This window comes from Hemibagrus wyckioides, linkage group LG27, assembly GCF_019097595.1.
Source record: "Hemibagrus wyckioides isolate EC202008001 linkage group LG27, SWU_Hwy_1.0, whole genome shotgun sequence".
NCBI lineage: Eukaryota > Metazoa > Chordata > Actinopteri > Siluriformes > Bagridae > Hemibagrus > Hemibagrus wyckioides.
The window spans coordinates 11,792,165-11,811,768 of record NC_080736.1 but is presented as its reverse complement, the minus strand read 5'-3'; the positions used below and the strand labels follow the sequence as shown (position 1 = coordinate 11,811,768).

At 38.7% G+C, this 19,604-nt stretch overlaps 2 protein-coding genes and 1 non-coding gene across 4 annotated transcripts; all 3 read left to right on the top strand.

The window, feature by feature from the left end:
• The first annotated feature begins 2,873 nt into the window (after positions 1–2,873).
• On the top strand, positions 2,874–8,176 carry ciao2b (cytosolic iron-sulfur assembly component 2B). Of its 2 annotated transcripts, none has more exons than XM_058381262.1 (5): positions 2,874–3,241; positions 4,501–4,578; positions 4,710–4,835; positions 4,931–4,976; positions 7,767–8,176. In XM_058381262.1, exons 1-5 carry the CDS (start codon positions 3,113–3,115, stop codon positions 7,865–7,867), a joined length of 480 nt encoding a protein of 159 aa, XP_058237245.1. In that variant the 5' UTR covers positions 2,874–3,112; the 3' UTR covers positions 7,868–8,176. The 2 variants fall into 2 exon arrangements, with proteins under 2 accessions (XP_058237245.1, XP_058237246.1); XM_058381263.1 differs by having other exon boundaries at positions 2,874–3,244; positions 4,504–4,578.
• A 1,399-nt stretch (positions 8,177–9,575) lies between these two features.
• On the top strand, positions 9,576–9,647 carry trnam-cau (transfer RNA methionine (anticodon CAU)). The gene has a single exon. It is a non-coding gene; the product is annotated as a tRNA-Met (tRNA).
• Positions 9,648–16,539: 6,892 nt separating this feature from the next.
• rrad (Ras-related associated with diabetes) lies at positions 16,540–19,514 on the top strand. Its single transcript, XM_058381306.1, has 5 exons — positions 16,540–16,696; positions 16,877–17,315; positions 17,664–17,737; positions 17,849–18,053; positions 18,542–19,514. The coding sequence occupies exons 2-5, from the start codon at positions 16,949–16,951 to the stop codon at positions 18,817–18,819; spliced, it is 924 nt and encodes a 307-aa protein (XP_058237289.1). The 5' UTR covers positions 16,540–16,696; positions 16,877–16,948; the 3' UTR covers positions 18,820–19,514.
• The last annotated feature ends 90 nt before the right edge of the window (positions 19,515–19,604 follow it).

Genomic DNA, 19,604 nt, shown 5'->3' with positions numbered 1-19,604 from the left:
TACTAATAATAATAATAATATATGTGCTGTAATTTATTTTCTCTTAATAAGTAACTCATTATTTTCTCATTATAAGAATAAGTGACTTACCCTGCAGTAAAGTACCCTGTCACTGCTGTGATTTCTGTATTTATGGGATCAGAGAAACAGGGTGGAGGCCCCATAACAACACAATAGTATTTAATCAATCTATGATATAAAACGTCTCCAGTAAGGGCAGAAACACTACACACTTGGCTCATATCAGTGTTCCTGATGTCAGTATGTCAATATGTCATAACAGACTTAAAGCCTTTCCTCCACTCATAGCAATCTTTCCACTTTCATCACTGTGGGTGGCACACTCACCACATAAACACTGAGATATCAGGCAAACCTACAGATAGGATCAGATGAAGTTCTGCCACACCTTTGCACCTGTCTCTGGTTCTTAGTTGAATTTATTCAGTGACAAACATTGACAGAGTGGAAAGAGCATGATTCAGTTTTGAGTAATGTATGAATATTTTTAAATAAATGTTGTACTGTAACAACGCTAATAGTGACTCATGTCACTTCCTTGCATGGTGACAATCCCAGTCATTTTTCAAGAATGAATAAATGCCTAAAAATCTATGAGGTCAGACATGTAAGCAAATATCCTAGCTCTAAGAATAACTCCAGCTTATTACAAATGCAATGGATATGTGGACCAAAACTGGTAGTATTTATCTTGACTAATAATTATATGTATCCGTCTGCTGTAAGATTAATGGATAAATGCCTTTAAATAGTAATGAAATGTTCTCTTTCAAATAATGTTTGAACAGATGAGTAAATATGAAAGTCTTATGTCTTATATTCTGTTATTCTTACATTATTAGGGAAAGCATCCTAAAAGTATTTTGGTTTTTCTTTTGCGCAACATAACAGGGTTTTTTCTTGTCACGAGCACAAAGGTAGAACCATAAACGAACGAAATGGACCCAAATGAAAAGATGTAATCATGTATCATTATTAGAATTCATACATCTGAGTTGTAGATGGACCTTCATCTTTTATTAACAACTTCAAACTCTCAGCGAGGGATCAGCTACTAAACATCTTCCTGCAGATCATGTGCTATGAAACTAGAATCTTTATCCATCCAAAACTCTAGAGGATTTCTCTGTTTTAATAAAGTATTTATATATGAATTCAAATTTTCCTGTTGTTTTTTAGTACCTAATATGAATGCAAAAGTGTTGCTGTAAACGTTTGTGATCGTTTTTGTACTACACATTATTTTGAGCATTTGAAATGATGTGATTATAAAAAGTGAAAATGTGTACAAGTCTCTCAAAAACACACACACTACAGTTATGGGTGGATTATTAAATTAAATAGTGACTCATTTCAGCCACTTTCCCTCACTATTTGTGTGTGATAAGATTAATGCCTAAAACACTTCACAGTGTAAAGGTGTGAGCTACCATTGTCGGGTCATTGTGTGCAATAACACAATTTGTCCTACACAATTTGGGCAAGTCACCATGAAGTGTAATTTCATGTTAATAATTAAGCTTTTTTACAATGATTCTGACAGCAATACAACACTCAATAATCTATATCCTGGTTAATTACAGCAAATGGCCTGACCCAGTATGATTAATTACTGTCCTGGTTGCATAATTTATGGACACTTGTTCAACCTGAGAAAGATTAATTGTCATTTATATACAACTTATGGCTGCAAAGGCCTAGCCAAAATGATTAGTTATTTGTACAAGATAGAAAGAGAGGCTTTAAACTTTATCAAAAGTCTTTTTTTGTTTTTCAGTAATGACAAAACAGTTGGTTCTGCAACCATGGATTTATGACTTGTTTTATGACCTTCAGGACTAGGCTCCTTTTCCACTTTCCCTTGCCTAGAACTAATATCACATTTGTCATCTTGTTGCCAATCAATTCAACTCAATTTTATGTGCATTGCACTTTGGATACATTCACAAAACAGCTACAGAAATATATAAATTCAGGATTTTTCCCTAATGAGCAAGTCAGAGGCTTGTCAGTCGCATGTTCCTATATTTGTGATCATTGGAAAAAATGGGAAGTGTTCAAACAAAGGGTGACGTTTTACGTTGTTGAACACATCTAGATGAAAATATCAGGAAATGAAAGCTTAAATTCTGGTCTAGCTTTATGTCTTCAAACCTAAATGACAAGTATAGCAAATATTAAATTAACAAAAAAGAAAGAAAGAGATAGTGCTATGGGTGAAAAAAATATTTACAAAGAAGATTATGATGTTTGAAAATAAAAAGCTGTTAATTTTTTTTTTTTTTAATTAAAATGCCCTTTCAATATTAGCAAAGTTTATGTTTTATTTAATATCATTTAAAATGTATTTGATTAAAAGATAATTAGTTGGCTATTGATCACAGTATGGATTAGTTTTTTTCTTGTATTTTTTTTAACGAAATAGTCATGTTTCTATTCAGTTTCGTATTTATTTATTTATTAAAAAAGAAAAAAAGAACAAGATGCAATTTATTGCATTGTATCCATTATTTAACCGAGATTTTTTAGATAAGATTACTTTTAAACTCTATTTTCTCACTTTACTTTACTTCTACACTGCACTTATGGATGAATTTCATTCTTTCTGGTGACTTTTTGGTGTATTGCAAAACAAACAAACAAAAAAATAAAAAAAATGAAAAGATCCTTGGGTACATTTAAAAAACAAATTCCTTAAAAGGAAAATATTATTTATTATTTATAGAGTAACACTGCTGTTGTATAAATAGAGACATCATCCTAGCACTCAGAAATATGATGTATTTTATTTTTTAATAGCGCAAGTTAATGCATTTCCATCTTGCGCTCGAGACTCTTATTGTAGAAAAACCACTTCCTGTAACCGGAAGTTTACTTCACGAGCCTTTTAGTCAAGAGAATAGATTTTTTGTTTGTTTGTTTTACTTATTAAACTTCATCTAACACGTATAGTTTGCAGTTTAGCCAGTTTGGTAATTTTTTAAAATTAATATATATTCAAAAACAATAATTTGGACAACGCGCAGGTTTCAGTAACTATCTAGATCTAGCCCAGGGTAACTGAAGGGGGTTCAGGGTGAGGAAGAGGAGGATGTCTGGAGGAACTCGACTAGAGAACGTGAACCCTTTAATTTATCAGAGATCCGGAGAAAGACTCCTGACTGCGAGTGAAGAAGACGAAGATGTGACTGATCCCATTGATGACCGAGAAATCTTCGATATCCTTGCTGAATTCCGAAATATGTTATGTAGTGTGTTAATACTAATAACACCTGTGCTCTGTGTATATGTGCACTATTATGTGCACATGTTACACACTATTACTCTGTGTATAGGTGCACTATTATAATGCATTATTTCTATAACAGTTTATTTTTTTTACTCGGAACATATTCTATTAACACTGATAGCAAAGACGGTTAGCAAAGGGTTGTATCCCAAATCACTCACACACACACATTAGGTGCACTATAGGAGTATAACAGATTCTAGACTATGTAGTGCACTTGTGTCTAATATTAGAGTGATTTGAGATACAGCCCGGTGTACATCCACAGCGCTAGCAGGTGAACATGGGCTCAGGAATTGAATTCTTTATATGCTAATGCTTCACCTCATAAAGGCAAAGTGTGCACTATAGTTAAAAAGTGAAAACTGTTAAACTATAACAAAACATATCAGTTATTCGACGTGTAGTTTCTCTATAACACGAAAAGGAAATAAATAGACAGGATGAAACAAACAAAAATGAATAAGCAAACTTGGAACAGTAACGTGGAAATAAATTCATGTTTTATATCATTCTACATCTTTATATCATTACTGTGCCGTTTAATTGCTTGTCTACACTATATTGCCAAAAGTTTTGGGACACCCCTCCAAATCATTGAATTCAGATGTTGTTTTTCAGGGGTTGGGCTCGGCCCATTAGTTCCAGTAAAAGGAACTCTTAATGCTTCAGCTTACCAAGACATTTTGGACAATTTCATGCTCCCAACTTTGTGGGAACAGTTTGGGAATGACCCCTTCCTGTTCCAACATGACTGCGCACCAGTGCACAAAGGAAGGTCCACAAAGACATGGATGAGTGAGTTTGGTGTGGAGGAACTTGACTCACCTGCACAGAGTCCTGACCTCAACCTGATGGAACACCTTTGGGATGAATTAGAGTGGAGACTGCGAGCCAAGCCTTCTCGTCCAACATCAGTGCCTCATCACAAATGCGCTTCTAGAGGAATGGTCAAAAATTCCCATAAACACACTTCTAAACCTTGTGGAAAACCTTCCCAGAAGAGTTGAAGCAGTTATAGCTGCAAAGGGCGGACCAACTCCATATTACATTCATGTGCATGTAAAGGCAGATGTCCCAGTGTTGGAATGGCCAGTTTATGAATATAGAATGTCAATAATGAGGTTAGGTCTTATAGTTGTAACTCATTATCAGGTCACGTATATTAAGCCTTAACTTAGTGCTTACATCACATTAGGTCCATCAATGATCCTGAGCACCCTCTGTCTCTCGAAGAGTTAAATGTTGTGGAACAAGTGCGTGTGAAAGTGAGTTTATTTGGATCATTATCTTGTTACATTTCTGCTGACATACGTTATTCTGTTGGAGGAAATGCAAAAATGAAAGGGTCAAGTGATCAGAAAACTCTATCCTTTTTTAAACTGACTTTTAATTTCAGGTGAATGACGAGGAGAGCACAGTCTCCGTGGAGTTCACACCAACCATCCCTCACTGTAGCATGGCTACTCTCATAGGGCTGTCTATCAAAGTCAAGCTACTGCGCTCACTGCCTGACAGGTTTAAGGTATATCTATAATATGAATAAGCTATTTTTCAAACATCTAACATTTTGTTATTGATATTTCTAGTGGTATTTATGTGTTGTACCTGTGCCTGTAGATTGATGTCCACATTACACCAGGAACACACGCTTCAGAAGAAGCAGGTAAGTCAGCACTGCCTCAGTGTAACACAGTGCAGACTTTCCTTGTTATGTGCTCAGTGTTTGTGTGATGAGCCGCCAGTATCCAGGTGCTGATAATCATGCACAATGCAAAATTCTGTCACTAACCCCGCATTACCTTCAAAAACAAAGAATAAGATTTCTGTTCATATTCCTAATAAATAATATTGATGATGAAAAGAAATTGCAGTGGAACCTCAGCATACGAATGACCTCCCTTACAAATTTTCGCCTTAAGAATTGAAATTTTGCAAGAAATTTACATCAGCACACAAAGCGTTTTCAGCATATGAACTGTACCAAACGCTGGCTAAGTTGTGTGTATGTCCAGGAGACATTTAAAACTTGTTTGTGTCAGAGGAAAGCCAAGTGAAGCCAACTGAAGTGAGTTTACACATTTTACGATTTTTTTTTCAGTCAGTGAAAGCTGTTTCGAAAGAGTTTAACCCACGATACCTTGACATATCTTCAAAAACTATTGACAGATTGGTGGCGTGGGTGGTCTGTGCTAAAAGACTGGAGGCACAACATACATATGCCGAGGTTCCACTGTATTGATATTATATATATACACACACACTACCAGTCAAAAGTTTGGACACACCTTCTAATTCCATGGTCTTTCCTGATGTTTATTTCTTTCTACATTGTAAAACAATGCTGAAGGCGGCCGAAATACGCAATAATCTCGTTTGAACAGTTGATATTGAGATATGTCTGCTACTGATGCTCTGTAAAGCCTTCATAACGGGTCTAATCTGAGGTGCTGTTAATTGGTGATTTCTGAGGCTGGTAACTCTAAATGAACTTCCCCTCTGCAGCAGAGGTAAGTTTTGGTCTTGCTTTACTGGGATGGTCTCCATGTGAGCCAGTTTCATCATGGTGCAAATGCACTTGACAATACTGTTCTTGCAAGAACTATTCCATAACACCTGACCTTTGTTCCTTAAAATAACAACTGACTGTTTTTTGTTGTCATTACATATGGATTACTTAAGTCCATGTGTGGTATTTCATAGTTTTGAAATCTCCAGTATTCTTCTAGAATGTAGAAAATTAATCCCTAAACAAAAAACATTGAATTAAAAGGTGTGTCCAAACTTTTGACTGGTAGTGTATGTGTGTATATGTATGTATGTATATATATATATTACATATATATTACACACACTACTCACAAAAAGTTAAGGATATTCGGCTTTCGGGTGAAATTTTAGGATGCACCTGAAATGCACTATAACCTTTACAGGTGAACTTAATTTGACCTTCTCTACACTTTTGAATGCACATGTCCAACTGTTCAGTGTTTCAGTACTTTTTGCATAACTTGCTGTTCTCTAACAAGGTGCTTAACAGCAAAATTCATAACTGGTGTTTGATCCATGAATCGACCAATAAATTTTCTGGTTCAGTTAGAATTGGTATTTAAACTGTCCCCTTCATCATGCTGTTCACATTTTGACATCATGAGACCAAGACCACACCTACAGTAACAATTGATCAACAGTACCTCGCCATTGCGAAGCTTCAAACAGGATGTTCTCAGAGGGAAGTGGCCACTGAGCTTAGAGTGTCACAGAGTGTCATCAGCAGGTTGCGACAGAGATACAGAGAGACTGGAAGAGTCACAGAAAGGCATAGAAGTGGATGTCCTTTGGCCACATCCCACGTTTATGACTGCTTCATTGTGAACAGTGCCCTGCGGAACCGGATGATGAATGCCATTCAACTCCAGGCACATTTAAGGGAGGTGAGAGGCACCCAAGTGTCACGTCAGACCATTCAAAACCGTTTACATCAGCGACCTGCAAGGGTACCTGACCACACCACTAGGCACAGGCGTTGGGCCAGGGAGCATTTATGCTGGACGAGGGACCAGTGGGCCTCAGTGCTGTTTTCTGATGAAAGTCGATTCACGTTGAGAAGAAATGATGGCCGCCAACGATGTTGGAGACATCAGGGAGAGCGCTATGCATCAGCCACCGTTGTGGTGGTGTTACAGTCTGGGCAGGTGTGTCTACTCAATACAGAACTGCCCTACATCTTGTGAATGGTACAGTGACAAGCCAATACTACCTGAATAACATCATTAATCCAGTCATTGTGCCCCTGCATGAACAACACAGGCCTAATTTCATCTTCATGGACGACAATGCTCCAGCTCATCGAGGTCGCATCATTAGGGAACGGCTGCTGGAGGCTGGGGTACCTCAAATGGAGTGGCCTGCACTTTCTCCAGACCTGAATCCCATAGAAAACCTATGGGATCAGCTGAGTCGCCGTGTAGAGGGTCGTAACCCTGCACCCCACAACCTCAATGACCTGAGGGCCGCCCTTCAAGAATTGTGGAATGCCATGCCTCAGCAGACAATAAGTCGACTCGTGAACAGCATGAGACGTCGTTGTCAAGCTGTAATTGATGATCAAGGGCACATGACGAATTATTGAGACATTGACATTTTTTGTTGTGGTATACCCACCACTGTTGTTGGCTTTTGTTTCAATAAATTGTTTCACCATTGCATGCTTCTACTTAAATGCCCTACTTTCATGATATAATATCACTGTAGTGTGAACTTTTTACATTTTCCATAAATTTCACCCAAAAGCCAAATATCCTTAACTTTTTGTGAGTAGTGTTTTTTATCATATTATATGAAAATCTATTATCTAATTTATATTATAATCTATTTTATAATAATTATTACAGATTTATCCAGCATGATATATAGTTACACGTCTACTCGGCTTTCTCTCCCCATTTCCTCTCAGTTAATAAACAGCTAGCAGATAAGGAGAGAGTGGCTGCAGCTTTGGAGAATGCTCATCTGCTGGAAGTCGTCAACCAGTGCCTTTCCACAAGACCTGTGTGACCCATTCAGTGTTTGTTTATTATTCTGTGGATGAGACTCACACAATTCTCTCAACCTACACACACAATAAGTGAAACATGCTCTGTGACATTTTTTTGTGATACGCTTATGTTAATTATGAGTTTTTACTGAGCACAGTTGAAATATAAAGGAAATTGAAAAAAAAAAACATTCTTGAGTGACTGCCATGTTTCATATGTTTATAATTAAACAATTGCAAACAACGTATTGAAGGATAAATTGTAATAACAAATGATCTGAAATTCATTCAGAAGTTTTCTTAATAAAATGTTTTGTTTTTTAATATTAGACAGTTTTCAGACTCTGGAAAAAAAAAAACAAGCAAATGGAATATTTTATGGAAAATGTCATTTTATTGTCTCCTGATGCACCTAGAAGAAGAAATGCCCAAACACAGGCTGAGCTGATCTTTGCCTGCTGGTAGATGGGAAATGATTATGAATTACTAAAGCAATATCTTAAACAACTTGTGTTTAAGAAAACAACACACTAGTGAAGCTAATGGAAAATCTCAAAAATGTTTTGACTTCGAAAATAATATGCAAGCTGGCAAAGATGGGCTTAGTAGCTTAACAAAACTTTTTTTATCAGTTGGTAGCATCTGGAATCCTCAGCAGTGTTGATAGATGTACAGATGATATATACATATACATTTTACATATTTGGAAAAGGTGGTATGAAGATACACTATACACTATAGGTTTGTGGATACAAGACCACATATTCGTATCCTTCTCCACTCTCTGGGAAGGATTTCCACCAGATTGTGGAGTGTGGCTGTGGTGATTTGGTCATGTCAGGTGAGGAGACCTGGGATGCAGTCGGTGTTCCAGTTCATTCCAAAGGAGTTCAGTGTAGCTCTGTGCAGGACACTCAGGTTTTTCCAATCTGACCATGGCTAACCCTGTCTTCATGGAGTTAAGGCAAGTGTGCACAGGAGCATTGTCATGCTGGAACAAGTTTGAGCCTCTTCAATGCTACATCATTAAGCAAGACTTTCTGTACTGTGCTTACAACTTTGTGGCACCAGTTTTAGGAAGAACCACATACTTTTGGCCATACAGTGTATTTTGTATCGGCTGTTATAAGCACAGGTAGGCTTGATTGTGCCAAATTCACAATTAGAAAGTAGTTTATATATATATATATATATAATCAATCTGGCGTTTTAAAATAAAGATCTGAATAAAATGTTTCTGTTAACGTATTACTTGTATGGCTTTTATATCTTCTTAAAACATGGAGAACATGGATGAGTAAATAAACACCATCAGTACCAGTGAAGGAAGATTTTGTCCCTGCTACGTTTCATGTTTTTTTTTTTACTTCCAGCATTACCTAATCTAATTTATCAGCTGATTTTCAGGATTTCTTTAAGTGGAACAGGTGTGTTTGGGAGTTAAATCTTGCAAGATACATAAACACACACACACACACACACATGCTTTCCCTTATTATATCTCATTCCCACACTGCCCCCTAGTGGGGCATCTAAACAAGGCGGTCAGAATGATGCTGTATTTGAGTATTTGAGACTTTTGATGAAAGACAAAACATTTTTAGCCCCAAACTCAGATTGTCTCACTAAAATAAGTTAATTAAGAATATTACAAATATTAAAAATATCTCGAATTTAGTAATCTCGAATGTTTGCGAGAAATATTTCTTCAATAAGCAAGCGCCGGGCAGCAGAGTGGCGCAGCGGAAGCGTGCTGGGCCCATAACCCAGAGGTCGATGGATCGAAACCATCCTCTGCTAAAGCATCTCTTTTCATCTACACGCGCATAAAACAAGTAATTAGACAGTATAATTTTGGAAAATATTCCAGTTCTATTTGTTTCTTTTGCATACATGTTGTTGCAGTTCTTTTTTTTTCCCCCTCATACAACCTCTTATAACAAATATTGCTTGGTTAATATATTCATCTGTGAACATTTCATTTGAACTCAAAATATTGCTTTAATAAAGTAAATATAGTAATTGTATTATTTTAATGAAAGACGACCGTGTCTTATTCTACTTGACTGTATTTTTATTACCCTCCTGCCTTCGCATATCAACGTGACCTACTTGTTCACCCACTGCCCCCTAGAGTCCATATGGAGGAACTGCATGACATCTATAAGACTCATTATTAATCTATATTTAAAGAGCTTGAATATTACATCCCCTTTCTTTGAAAAACTATTAAAGACATATTATGGCAAAGAATACAACATTGCAACTCAGCACTTATATTAGTTATAACATACCAATGCAACAATCAGTATACTAAACTAAACAAGATATAACTAGATCAATAGTTGCGTCGACAGGCTATGCTTTATCTGTGAGCCAGACCTTCTCGTCCAGTAGTGCCTGACCTCACAAATGCTCTTCTAGAGGAATGGTGAAATATCCCCATAAACACACTCCTAAACCTTGTGGAAAGCCTTCCAAGAAGAGTCGAAGCTGTTATAGCTGCAAAGGCTGGGCCAGCTCCATATTACATTCACGTGCATGTAAAGGGAGACGTCCCACTTTTGGCCTGGCTCACAGTCTCTGCTGTAATTCATTGCAAAAGGTGTTCTACAGGGTTGAGGTCAGGACTCTGTGAAGTTCCTCCACACCAAACTCACTCATCCATGTCTTTATGGACCTTGCTTTGTGCACTGGTGTGCAGTCATGTTGGAACAGGGAGGGGTCATCCCCAAACTGTTCCCACAAAGTTGGGAGTATGAAATTGTCCAAAATGTCTTGGTATGCTGAGGCATTAAGAGTTCCTTTTACTGGAACTAAGGGGCCAAGCCCAACACCTGAACTCAATGATTTGGAGGGGTGTCCCAAAACCTTTGGGAAAATATTGTATATCCCTGCCTTTCTCTCCGACCCATAAGAGCAAGTAGCTGCATTTCTCTGCCTCTTCTATGCGTCGAAACGGCCCCGAAAACATCAATTCAACGTGCTGCTCAAACTTTCTCCATGTGTCGGGAAGATTCTGTGATTCCCAGTCCATTCGCGTTGCAGGCACTCCGGCAGCATCCATATTTGCGTTTCACTATTATTTTAATGAAAGACGACCATGTCTTATTCTGCTTGACCGCAAACAACTCTTCTTTTTATTACCCTTCTGCCTTCACATATTAACGTGACCTACGTGTTCACCCACTGCCCCCTAGAGTCGATATGCAGGAACTGCATAACATATATAACACTCATTATTAATCTACATTCAAAGAGCTTGAATATTACAATTATAGGTTATACACTATATTACCAAAAGTATTCGCTCACCTGCCTTGACTCGCATATGAACTTAAGTGACATCCCATTCCTAATCCATAGGGTTCAATATGACGTCGGTCCACCCTTTGCAGCTATAACAGCTTCAACTCTTCTGGGAAGGCTGTCCACAAGGTTTAGGAGTGTGTTTATGGGAATTTTTGACCATTCTTCCAGAAGCGCATTTGTGAGGTCACACACTGATGTTGGACGAGAAGGCCTGGCTCTCAGTCTCCGCTCTAATTCATCCCAAAGGTGTTCTATCGGGTTGAGGTCAGGACTCTGTGCAGGCCAGTCAAGTTCATCCACACCAGACTCTGTCATCCATGTCTTTATGGACCTTGCTTTGTGCACTGGTGCACAGTCATGTTGGAAGAGGAAGGGGCCAGCTCCAAACTGTTCCCACAAAGTTGGGAGCATGGAATTGTCCAAAATGTCTTGGTATGCTGAAGCATTCAGAGTTCCTTTCACTGGAACTAAGGGGCCAATCCCAACTCCTGAAAAACAACCCCACACCATAATCCCCCCTCCACCAAACTTTACACTTGGCACAATGCAGTCAGACAAGTACCGTTCTCCTGACAACCGCCAAACCCAGACTCGTCCATCAGATTGCCAGATGGAGAAGCGCGATTCGTCACTCCAGAGAACGCGTCTCCACTGCTCTAGAGTCCAGTGGCGGCGTGCTTTACACCACTGCATCCGACGCTTTGCATTGCACTTGGTGATGCTTGGATGCTTGGCTTGGATGCAGCTGCTCAGCCATGGAAACCCATTCCATGAAGCTCTCTGCGCACTGTTCTTGAGCTAATCTGAAGGCCACATGAAGTTTGGAGGTCTGTAGCGATTGACTCTGCAGAAAGTTGGTGACCTCTTCGCACTATGCGCCTCAGCATCCGCTGACCCCGCTCCGTCAGTTTACGTGGCCTACCACTTTGTGGCTGAGTTGCTGTCGTTCCCAAACACTTCCACGTTCTTATAATACAGCTGACAGTTGACTGTGGAATATTTAGGAGCGAGGAAATTTCACGACTGGATTTGTTGCACAGGTGGCATCCTATCACAGTTCCAAGCTGGAATTCACAGAGCTCCTGAGAGCGACCCATTCTTTCACAAATGTTTGTAAAAACAGTCTGCATGCCTAGGTGCTTGATTTTATACACCTGTGGCCATCAAAGTGATTGGAACACCTGATTCTGATTATTTGGATGGGTGAGCGAATACTTTTGGCAATATAGTGTATATAATGTTTTCCCCCTGAACTTATTTGTTCCCTGCGAAATCACTGGTTGTACCTGCGTCTGTACCCGTGGATTAAGTCAGGAAGACTAAGTTTCTTTATTAGTGACACGGATCATTTGTCCTTCATGAACTGTTCTGCATTACCAAGAAAGCAGCATGTACCCAAATGAAACACTATTAATATCAAATGTTTCTAAGACACAACTTCAATCTCTTCACATCAGACTGCCTGCATGAATTTGTTCAAAAAAATTGTTACACACTGCATGACCTCACAGTAGGAAGAACAAGAATCCGTGGCTATCAAATCCAATAGAAATATATATATATATATATATATATATATATATATTGTAAGAATTAGCAATCAACTGCAATAGTGTAACCTATGTTAAAGGCTAAGGCTAAAAAATGTTTTTAAAATCCTCCTTAGTAGAGAGGTCCCTCTTATAGATAATGAAGTCATTAATTAGCCGCATTAATGTAGCTGTAGAGCAAAATCAGAGGCTGCAGCTTGTAATTTCAATCAGCAGCCACATGGTGGCACTCATTCTCAAAGCTCTGATTTTTTACGTTAATTACCTCTTTAAAGCTCTGTGCTATGAAAAATATTGCGATTAATAACCTGCTGCGCAGGGCTGTGTTTTGTCAAATTGTTTGCTTTTTTTAACCACCAGCCTGATTATGTCCATGCTTTTGTTCGAAACAATAACCAGCAGGGCTAAATTAGTCCTACGCACACCGCTCTACTTGCTTTGCAACTGAAGGTGCAGAACAGAGAGATCCAAAGCCAGCAGTGAGTCACATCAACTAGAAAAGCTGGTTGCCAAGCAGTCCAAGGCATATATAAACATCTCCACCACCTCCACACTCACTTGTGTGTATATCTGTCATGGAGAGACACTGAGAGTAAACATATTATAAACAGCAGCACGAGCAATTCAGCACATACAGAGCTTACTGTTCCTCCTGGAAGAAACACAATACACTTCCCGTATTTGCAGCAGAAAAACAGGACGCAGGCACCTGCTCAGTAATAAAACAGGATTAACAATAAAACTACGTAGCAGGATGTGGGTGAGAAAGATCGAAAAATCAGTAATGAAATATTAGAGGTCCTGAAAAATCAATGGCCAATATTGTGTTCAGCTGTTAACATTTGTGTCCTGAGCCTTAACTTTGCATCTAACTGTAATATATTAAAAAACAAAAAAAAGAGGAAAGAACAAAAACATCCTGTTACAAGAAACAAGCACTAATCCAGAGTTTAAAATACATGTTATTCCCTGAAATGGTACTCAGATAGTTCCATCCTTGTACCTGCAGATGCAACATTAAAGTGCAGAACAACAAATGTACCTGTACCTTTTTTATTAATTGTGTACTCATTAATATGGACGGCAATAAATTTAAAACAAAGCAACACTTATCAAAAATAATGTTACTCCCCAAGTGACCTCACACTTATATTCGAACATCATCATCAAATTCATTTAATTCCCAAAACTGTTGTGAACGTCAACTCCAGTTTGCGTGAGGCTACTGTTTGTATTAGTCAAAATATTTAGAGTGCAAGACCTGATACAGCTGCTGTAGACTTCTTGTTCCTAGTAACAAAAGTATTTGTATATAAACAGCACAATTAATCTACGTCTTTTTGTACGTAAATCTATAACAAATGCAAACACTGAAAATTGAGATGTAAACTAGAAGCCAATCCTCTGCCTTACTGCTGCTACACTGTTATCCTGGTAAATCTCCATTTCAGATCAGAGCAAGTCAGAGGTCAGAGCATGAACTGTTATATATTTCATAAATTATACTAATTAATACTGCATGATTCTAACTCTCATACATTGACAGTCAAGTAGCAGTATGAAACAACTGAGTTTACGTTCCTGCTGGAAGTGTTATTATAAAACACTTGTGTTAAGAAGGTGTTGTGTTTGTGGAAAGATACTGGAAAGTAACTGAGAACTGAGGAAAAAAGGGTAATAAAAAACATGATCAGTAGCACTTAAGATGAATGAACAGTGAATTCACTTTGGAGATTTAATTCCAATCTCCACCATAGGTGCTCAGAGTTTACAAGGAGGTTGTCTCTGTGCTTCAAGGGATTCCTCCAGATACTCCAGTTTTCTACACCAGTCCAAACACATGTGCTGTAGGCTGATTGGCATCTATAAATTGTCCCTAGACTCTGAATGGGTGTGTGAGTGTATATGTCTTGCAATAGGTGGCTAGCCTGCCTTGTGCCTTGAATCCATTAGGATAGGCTCCAGGCTCCCTACAACTCTGTGTAGAAGAAGCAGTACAGAAAATGTATGTATGTATAAGTGTGTGTATGTATGTATATTGATGGATGGATGGATGAAAACTAGTCCTGTCTGCGTAGGCTGATTGCAGCTTACAAGGTAAACACCAGATGGCGAAATTGGATCATTTTCTCCCTTTACCTGCTGACGTTATAAAGTCATCTTCATTCTAAAGCTGAATGAATGAATCATCCTGCGTCTAACAGCTGCTGCGCCTAACAACTGCTGAACAGCTGGATTTTAAAAGTAAGATGACCACAGCTCGCGCTGTCACATCTTATTAAATCTTATTACATCATTTAAAGGACCTAAACTGGTATATCTACCTATATGTTTAACATCATTGCCAGCTTGGACCTTCATATCGATATTTAAACAAGCTTTTCTTTAAATGTCTTTGAATCTTTTAATTGATCTGTTATACTGACTGACTGAAATGCCTTTTTTTTTTAAATCTAACCTAGTAATATCGACAAACTAATGTTGGAAATATGACTTTACCAAGACTAAACCCCCCCAAATGACCTCCAACACATGGGTTACATTCCAAAGCACAAATCGGAAAAATAAATATAAATAAATATAATGTGCCAGATCAGTAGGCCTTATGTTAACATAACTGCATCACCCTGACTACTATTCTGAGATACTATTATGAAATAAGTTGAAATCATGGTTATAGCTTACTCCACTTATGGCTGATACAACTCAGATCACATCCGAAACCTTTTATAAATAGACATGGATCATAGTTTTCCAAGGTTATTTTAGCACAGTACACTATTTAGTATAACAGTAAGCGTTTCTGAATGCTGCCCCCGTCTGCGTAACCAGAAGCGTTATCAGTGCAGCAGCAGCAGCCGGAGGAGGAGGAGGGAAATCCCGTCTGATGGACCCCGAGTCTGAATCACGTCTACATGTTATGGAAGGCCAAATCATCCAAAAGAGCAGGAAAAATCTTTGCCATGTGTAAAGAAAAAAAAATGCAATAAATTTAAATGTTGTCGTCGTTGTTGTTCTTTTGGCTGTTCCCTGTTCGAGGTCATCACAGCAGAAAAAAAATTTCCAAATATTTTGATCTGGCACAGGTTTTACACCGGATGCCCTTCCTGATACAACCATCATATTTTATACCGGCTTGGGACCTACACTGAAAGTTTTACATAAAATAAAATAAAATATGTGTAAATATTCTTAATTAGCACTGAACACACAACACATTGGCACTAAGATACATTTTTATATGACAATATTCAGATTCAGATTCAGCTCTATTGTCATTATATAGTACACTACAGGGACAATGAAATACAGTTAGAATATCACCAGATGTGCAAATAGCATTAAATATAAATATGACAATGAAAGATTATAGAACAGTAGCAGTGGTAAATAGTTGAGCTATAGTTGAGCCTTAATAGTTGAGCTGTGCAAATGTGTATTATAAGTATGGCAGAGAGTATGTGATGGATGACATGGGGATGGATTAGCCATTAGCTCAGTGTTCAGAAGCTGACACTGCTGAGATGTTGACCTACAGTATATACAGAAGGGCCCAAAAGTCTGAGACTACACTGAAAATATTTATTAATTTTTTTTATTTAAAACTGGACATAAAATTTTAGAGTTTTGAAAAATATATAACACGAAAAGGAAAAATAACTAACCATTTGGCCTTACAAGAAAAAAAGATGTAACATGTTTTGACACTTCTGGCCTTCCACAGTAAGATGAGCATCGCCCACTCTACAGCCCCCGCATGGAGTGATGGTGATTCTCCGCAAAATGCCCCGCCCCGCATTTGACATCACTGACTCTACTCTGCCATAAATAAAGGGGGACCCGTCTCATCTCTCATCATAAAACCGAGATCGCACTTGGGAAGAACTACAGAAGGACCTATAAACCAGAGCAACTAAAGGGAATTTTATTTCCTTCAGATCTGTTGGAGTTCTACACTTGGTGGGAAGGCACTGGACATACTCACATGTATGTATTACATTGATTTATTATATTATTAATGATTTTTTTTAATTGATGTTTTAAAAAGCATGTCATTTAGTAGATAATAATAATAATAATAATAATAATAACATAATACAACCCTTTGATTACATTTAGTTTATTATAGAGACTAATTTCGTATCGTTTTACATTTGAATCTTTCAGATCATAGTCTACTTTCTTATCAAGTGAGGTATTAAGAAGTCGCTTGACCTTAACCCAGCCAATTGTGAAGCCATGACTTTAAACAAAGGCGATAAGTTGCGGAACATGGACAAAAGGAGAGGGAGCACGCCGTTTCCCATGCACCTTCAGACCCTGCATCGGAGAAGCATGCCGGTGGACGACCGCGAGCTGCGCTCCTCAATGCCCCCGGTGCTGGCGGGCGAGCTGACCAACCTCACGCGCTGCACGTCCTACAGTCCCGGTGAGCAGCACCGCGACAGCTGCGTGTCCGATTCCTCCGACTCGGTCATCTCCTCCGGTAGTGACTCCGAGGGACAGATCTACAAGGTCGTACTTTTGGGAGAGCACGGCGTGGGGAAGTCCACACTTGCGCGGATATTCGGCGGAGTGGAGGACACGCATGACTACGAGGACGCAGGTAAAGACTGTGCATATGCGTACGTTATTATATCATAGTGATAAGGGTGTATCCCAAGGACAGCCGGAGCCATTAGGATCACCCCATCAGACTGTGTGTGTGTGTGTGTGTTTGAGTGTGTTAAGAGCAGTGGAATTTGTTATGGAATGGAACAAGACTTATTGATTGCTGCTATTTCCATCCAGTTAGCATTGCCTCCATTACCCACAAAGAGATCAGCTGCTGTCAATCATTGCATACATTAATATAATGGCTCTAAATGGCAGTGCTAGCCTGCAGTGGGACTGATATTGAAAAGTGATACTGCAATACACTGAGCTGATCATATATTTTCTTCCATTCTTCTAGGAAATACATATGACAGATCTATTGTTGTGGATGGAGAGGAAGCAAATATCTTATTATACGACATCTGGGAACAGGTGAGTTAGTCACAGTCACACAAAAAAGGTTTTTAAACACATGCTGTTGCTATAAACACACTGCACACACCAGCAATGCAATGACCAGATACAAATTGTGTGATCTCCTAGGACAACAGTCAATGGCTGAAGGATCAGTGTATGTGTATGGGTGATGCCTACATCATTGTCTATTCTGTGACGGACAAGTCAAGTTTTGAGAAGGCATCAGAACTCCGCATACAGCTCCGCCGGGCACGACAGTCAGAAAACATCCCAATCATCCTGGTGGGAAACAAGACTGACCTTGTACGCTCCAGAGAAGTGTCAGTAGATGGTAGGTACCTTTTTTCTGCTCTAGGATCATTACTGTGCAAACCCTACTTTCTTTCCTTGCTCACTCATTCCCCCTGCTAGCTGACTATCACTGCTGGAGTTTCATATCCATTTACTCACTGACTGATGCACGGAAGACTAATCAATCTAATAGAAAACCCTACCTTTACCCAACTACTAAACAATGAAATAATTGAAGTGCAGAATTAACAGAGAAAGAAACTGATTAAAAGAGCTCTGTTTTTAGACTTTTGTAATTTACCCTAATGACTGTAAATATCATAAACATGTTAAGTCTGCTGCCCCCACCCCCATCTTTGGTCCCTGGTCCTTGCTTCCTTACTCCAAACATTTAAAGCTGCTAATGTAATGTATCCATTCCTTGGTTACTAATGCATGGGACATAAAGTAAACAAGTCACCCCTCCCTACACTGAGTAATAACCAGTTCCTCTAATCTGTATTCCTTTTCCCTCCATTTTTTTTTCAGAGGGCAGTGCATGTGCTGTCGTTTTCGACTGCAAGTTCATTGAGACCTCTGCATCGTTACATCACAATGTCCGCACTCTGTTTGAGGGCATCGTGCGGCAGATCCGCCTGCGCAGGGACAGCAAGGAGGAGAACGCCCGGCGCATGGCTAACTGCAAACGCCGTGAGAGCATCAGTAAGAAGGCCAAGCGTTTTCTGGGTCGCATGGTCGCACGCAAGAACAAGAAAATGGCTTTCAGGCAGAAGTCCAAGTCCTGCCACGACCTTTCAGTGCTCTGAGTGAGATGGACTTGTAGAGCCACTACGACCAGAAGCTGTGTGTGTTTTTGACACTAACTCAAGGACTAGACAACTGTACAGAGATATCTTTACATATTTTATATTGTAAAACAGAAACCAACAATAGTCAATGGTATCGAATTGCATGAGGCTTTTTAAGTTTATATATTTTATTTCATATTTTATGTTCTTTTTTGCCTTAAAGTTGTTGAGTGGTCAAATTCTAGCAGTGCAAGTAGAAAGTCTCAAAGCCATTTGATTGTGGACTAAAAATGTTGGGCTTGCTTTCTCAAGAGAAGAATTTCTGAATGCAGTAGCAATTGTACTGATGTACAGCTCCCAAACGTGGGATACACTTTCTCATGTACATGTCTAAAAGATGAGCACAATTCATTTTCCTCACTGATATGAGATAATGGAATCATATTTACTTGAATCTGAGTGCGCAGGTACGTACTTCAGCACTTCAGAAACACAGGATTGGGGTTTGGAAGGGCCTCTGAACTGAGAAATTTCACACATTTAATCATCAAAATATTATTTAAGTGCAAGGTGTAATTGAATATCGTAGAAGCAATAAATTATGTGTTTTTTCAAAATGTTTGATTTGCACTTCCATTTAATATTATTCAATTGTTAATTTTATTACATGTTTACACTGATTTTATAATAAAGAATTAATTTAATGAACAACATCCTTGTTTTTTTGCTAACACACACACACATACACACACACACACACACACACAATTTCCTCAGGAAGCCCATCTGCATTTAATGTATTC

What these genes read in the sequence shown, in the direction of transcription:
- ciao2b (XM_058381262.1), top strand. Translation starts at nt 3,113, where the DNA reads ATGTCTGGAGGAACTCGACTAGAGAACGTGAACCCTTTAATTTATCAG. An exon ending in CACTGCCTGACAGGTTTAAG is followed by an intron (nt 4,836 to 4,930) that starts GTATATCTATAA and finishes CTGTGCCTGTAG; the next exon opens with ATTGATGTCCACATTACACC. An exon ending in ACACGCTTCAGAAGAAGCAG is followed by an intron (nt 4,977 to 7,766) that starts GTAAGTCAGCAC and finishes ATTTCCTCTCAG; the next exon opens with TTAATAAACAGCTAGCAGAT.
- rrad (XM_058381306.1), top strand. Translation starts at nt 16,949, where the DNA reads ATGACTTTAAACAAAGGCGATAAGTTGCGGAACATGGACAAAAGGAGA. An exon ending in TATACGACATCTGGGAACAG is followed by an intron (nt 17,738 to 17,848) that starts GTGAGTTAGTCA and finishes GTGATCTCCTAG; the next exon opens with GACAACAGTCAATGGCTGAA. An exon ending in CAGAGAAGTGTCAGTAGATG is followed by an intron (nt 18,054 to 18,541) that starts GTAGGTACCTTT and finishes TTTTTTTTTCAG; the next exon opens with AGGGCAGTGCATGTGCTGTC.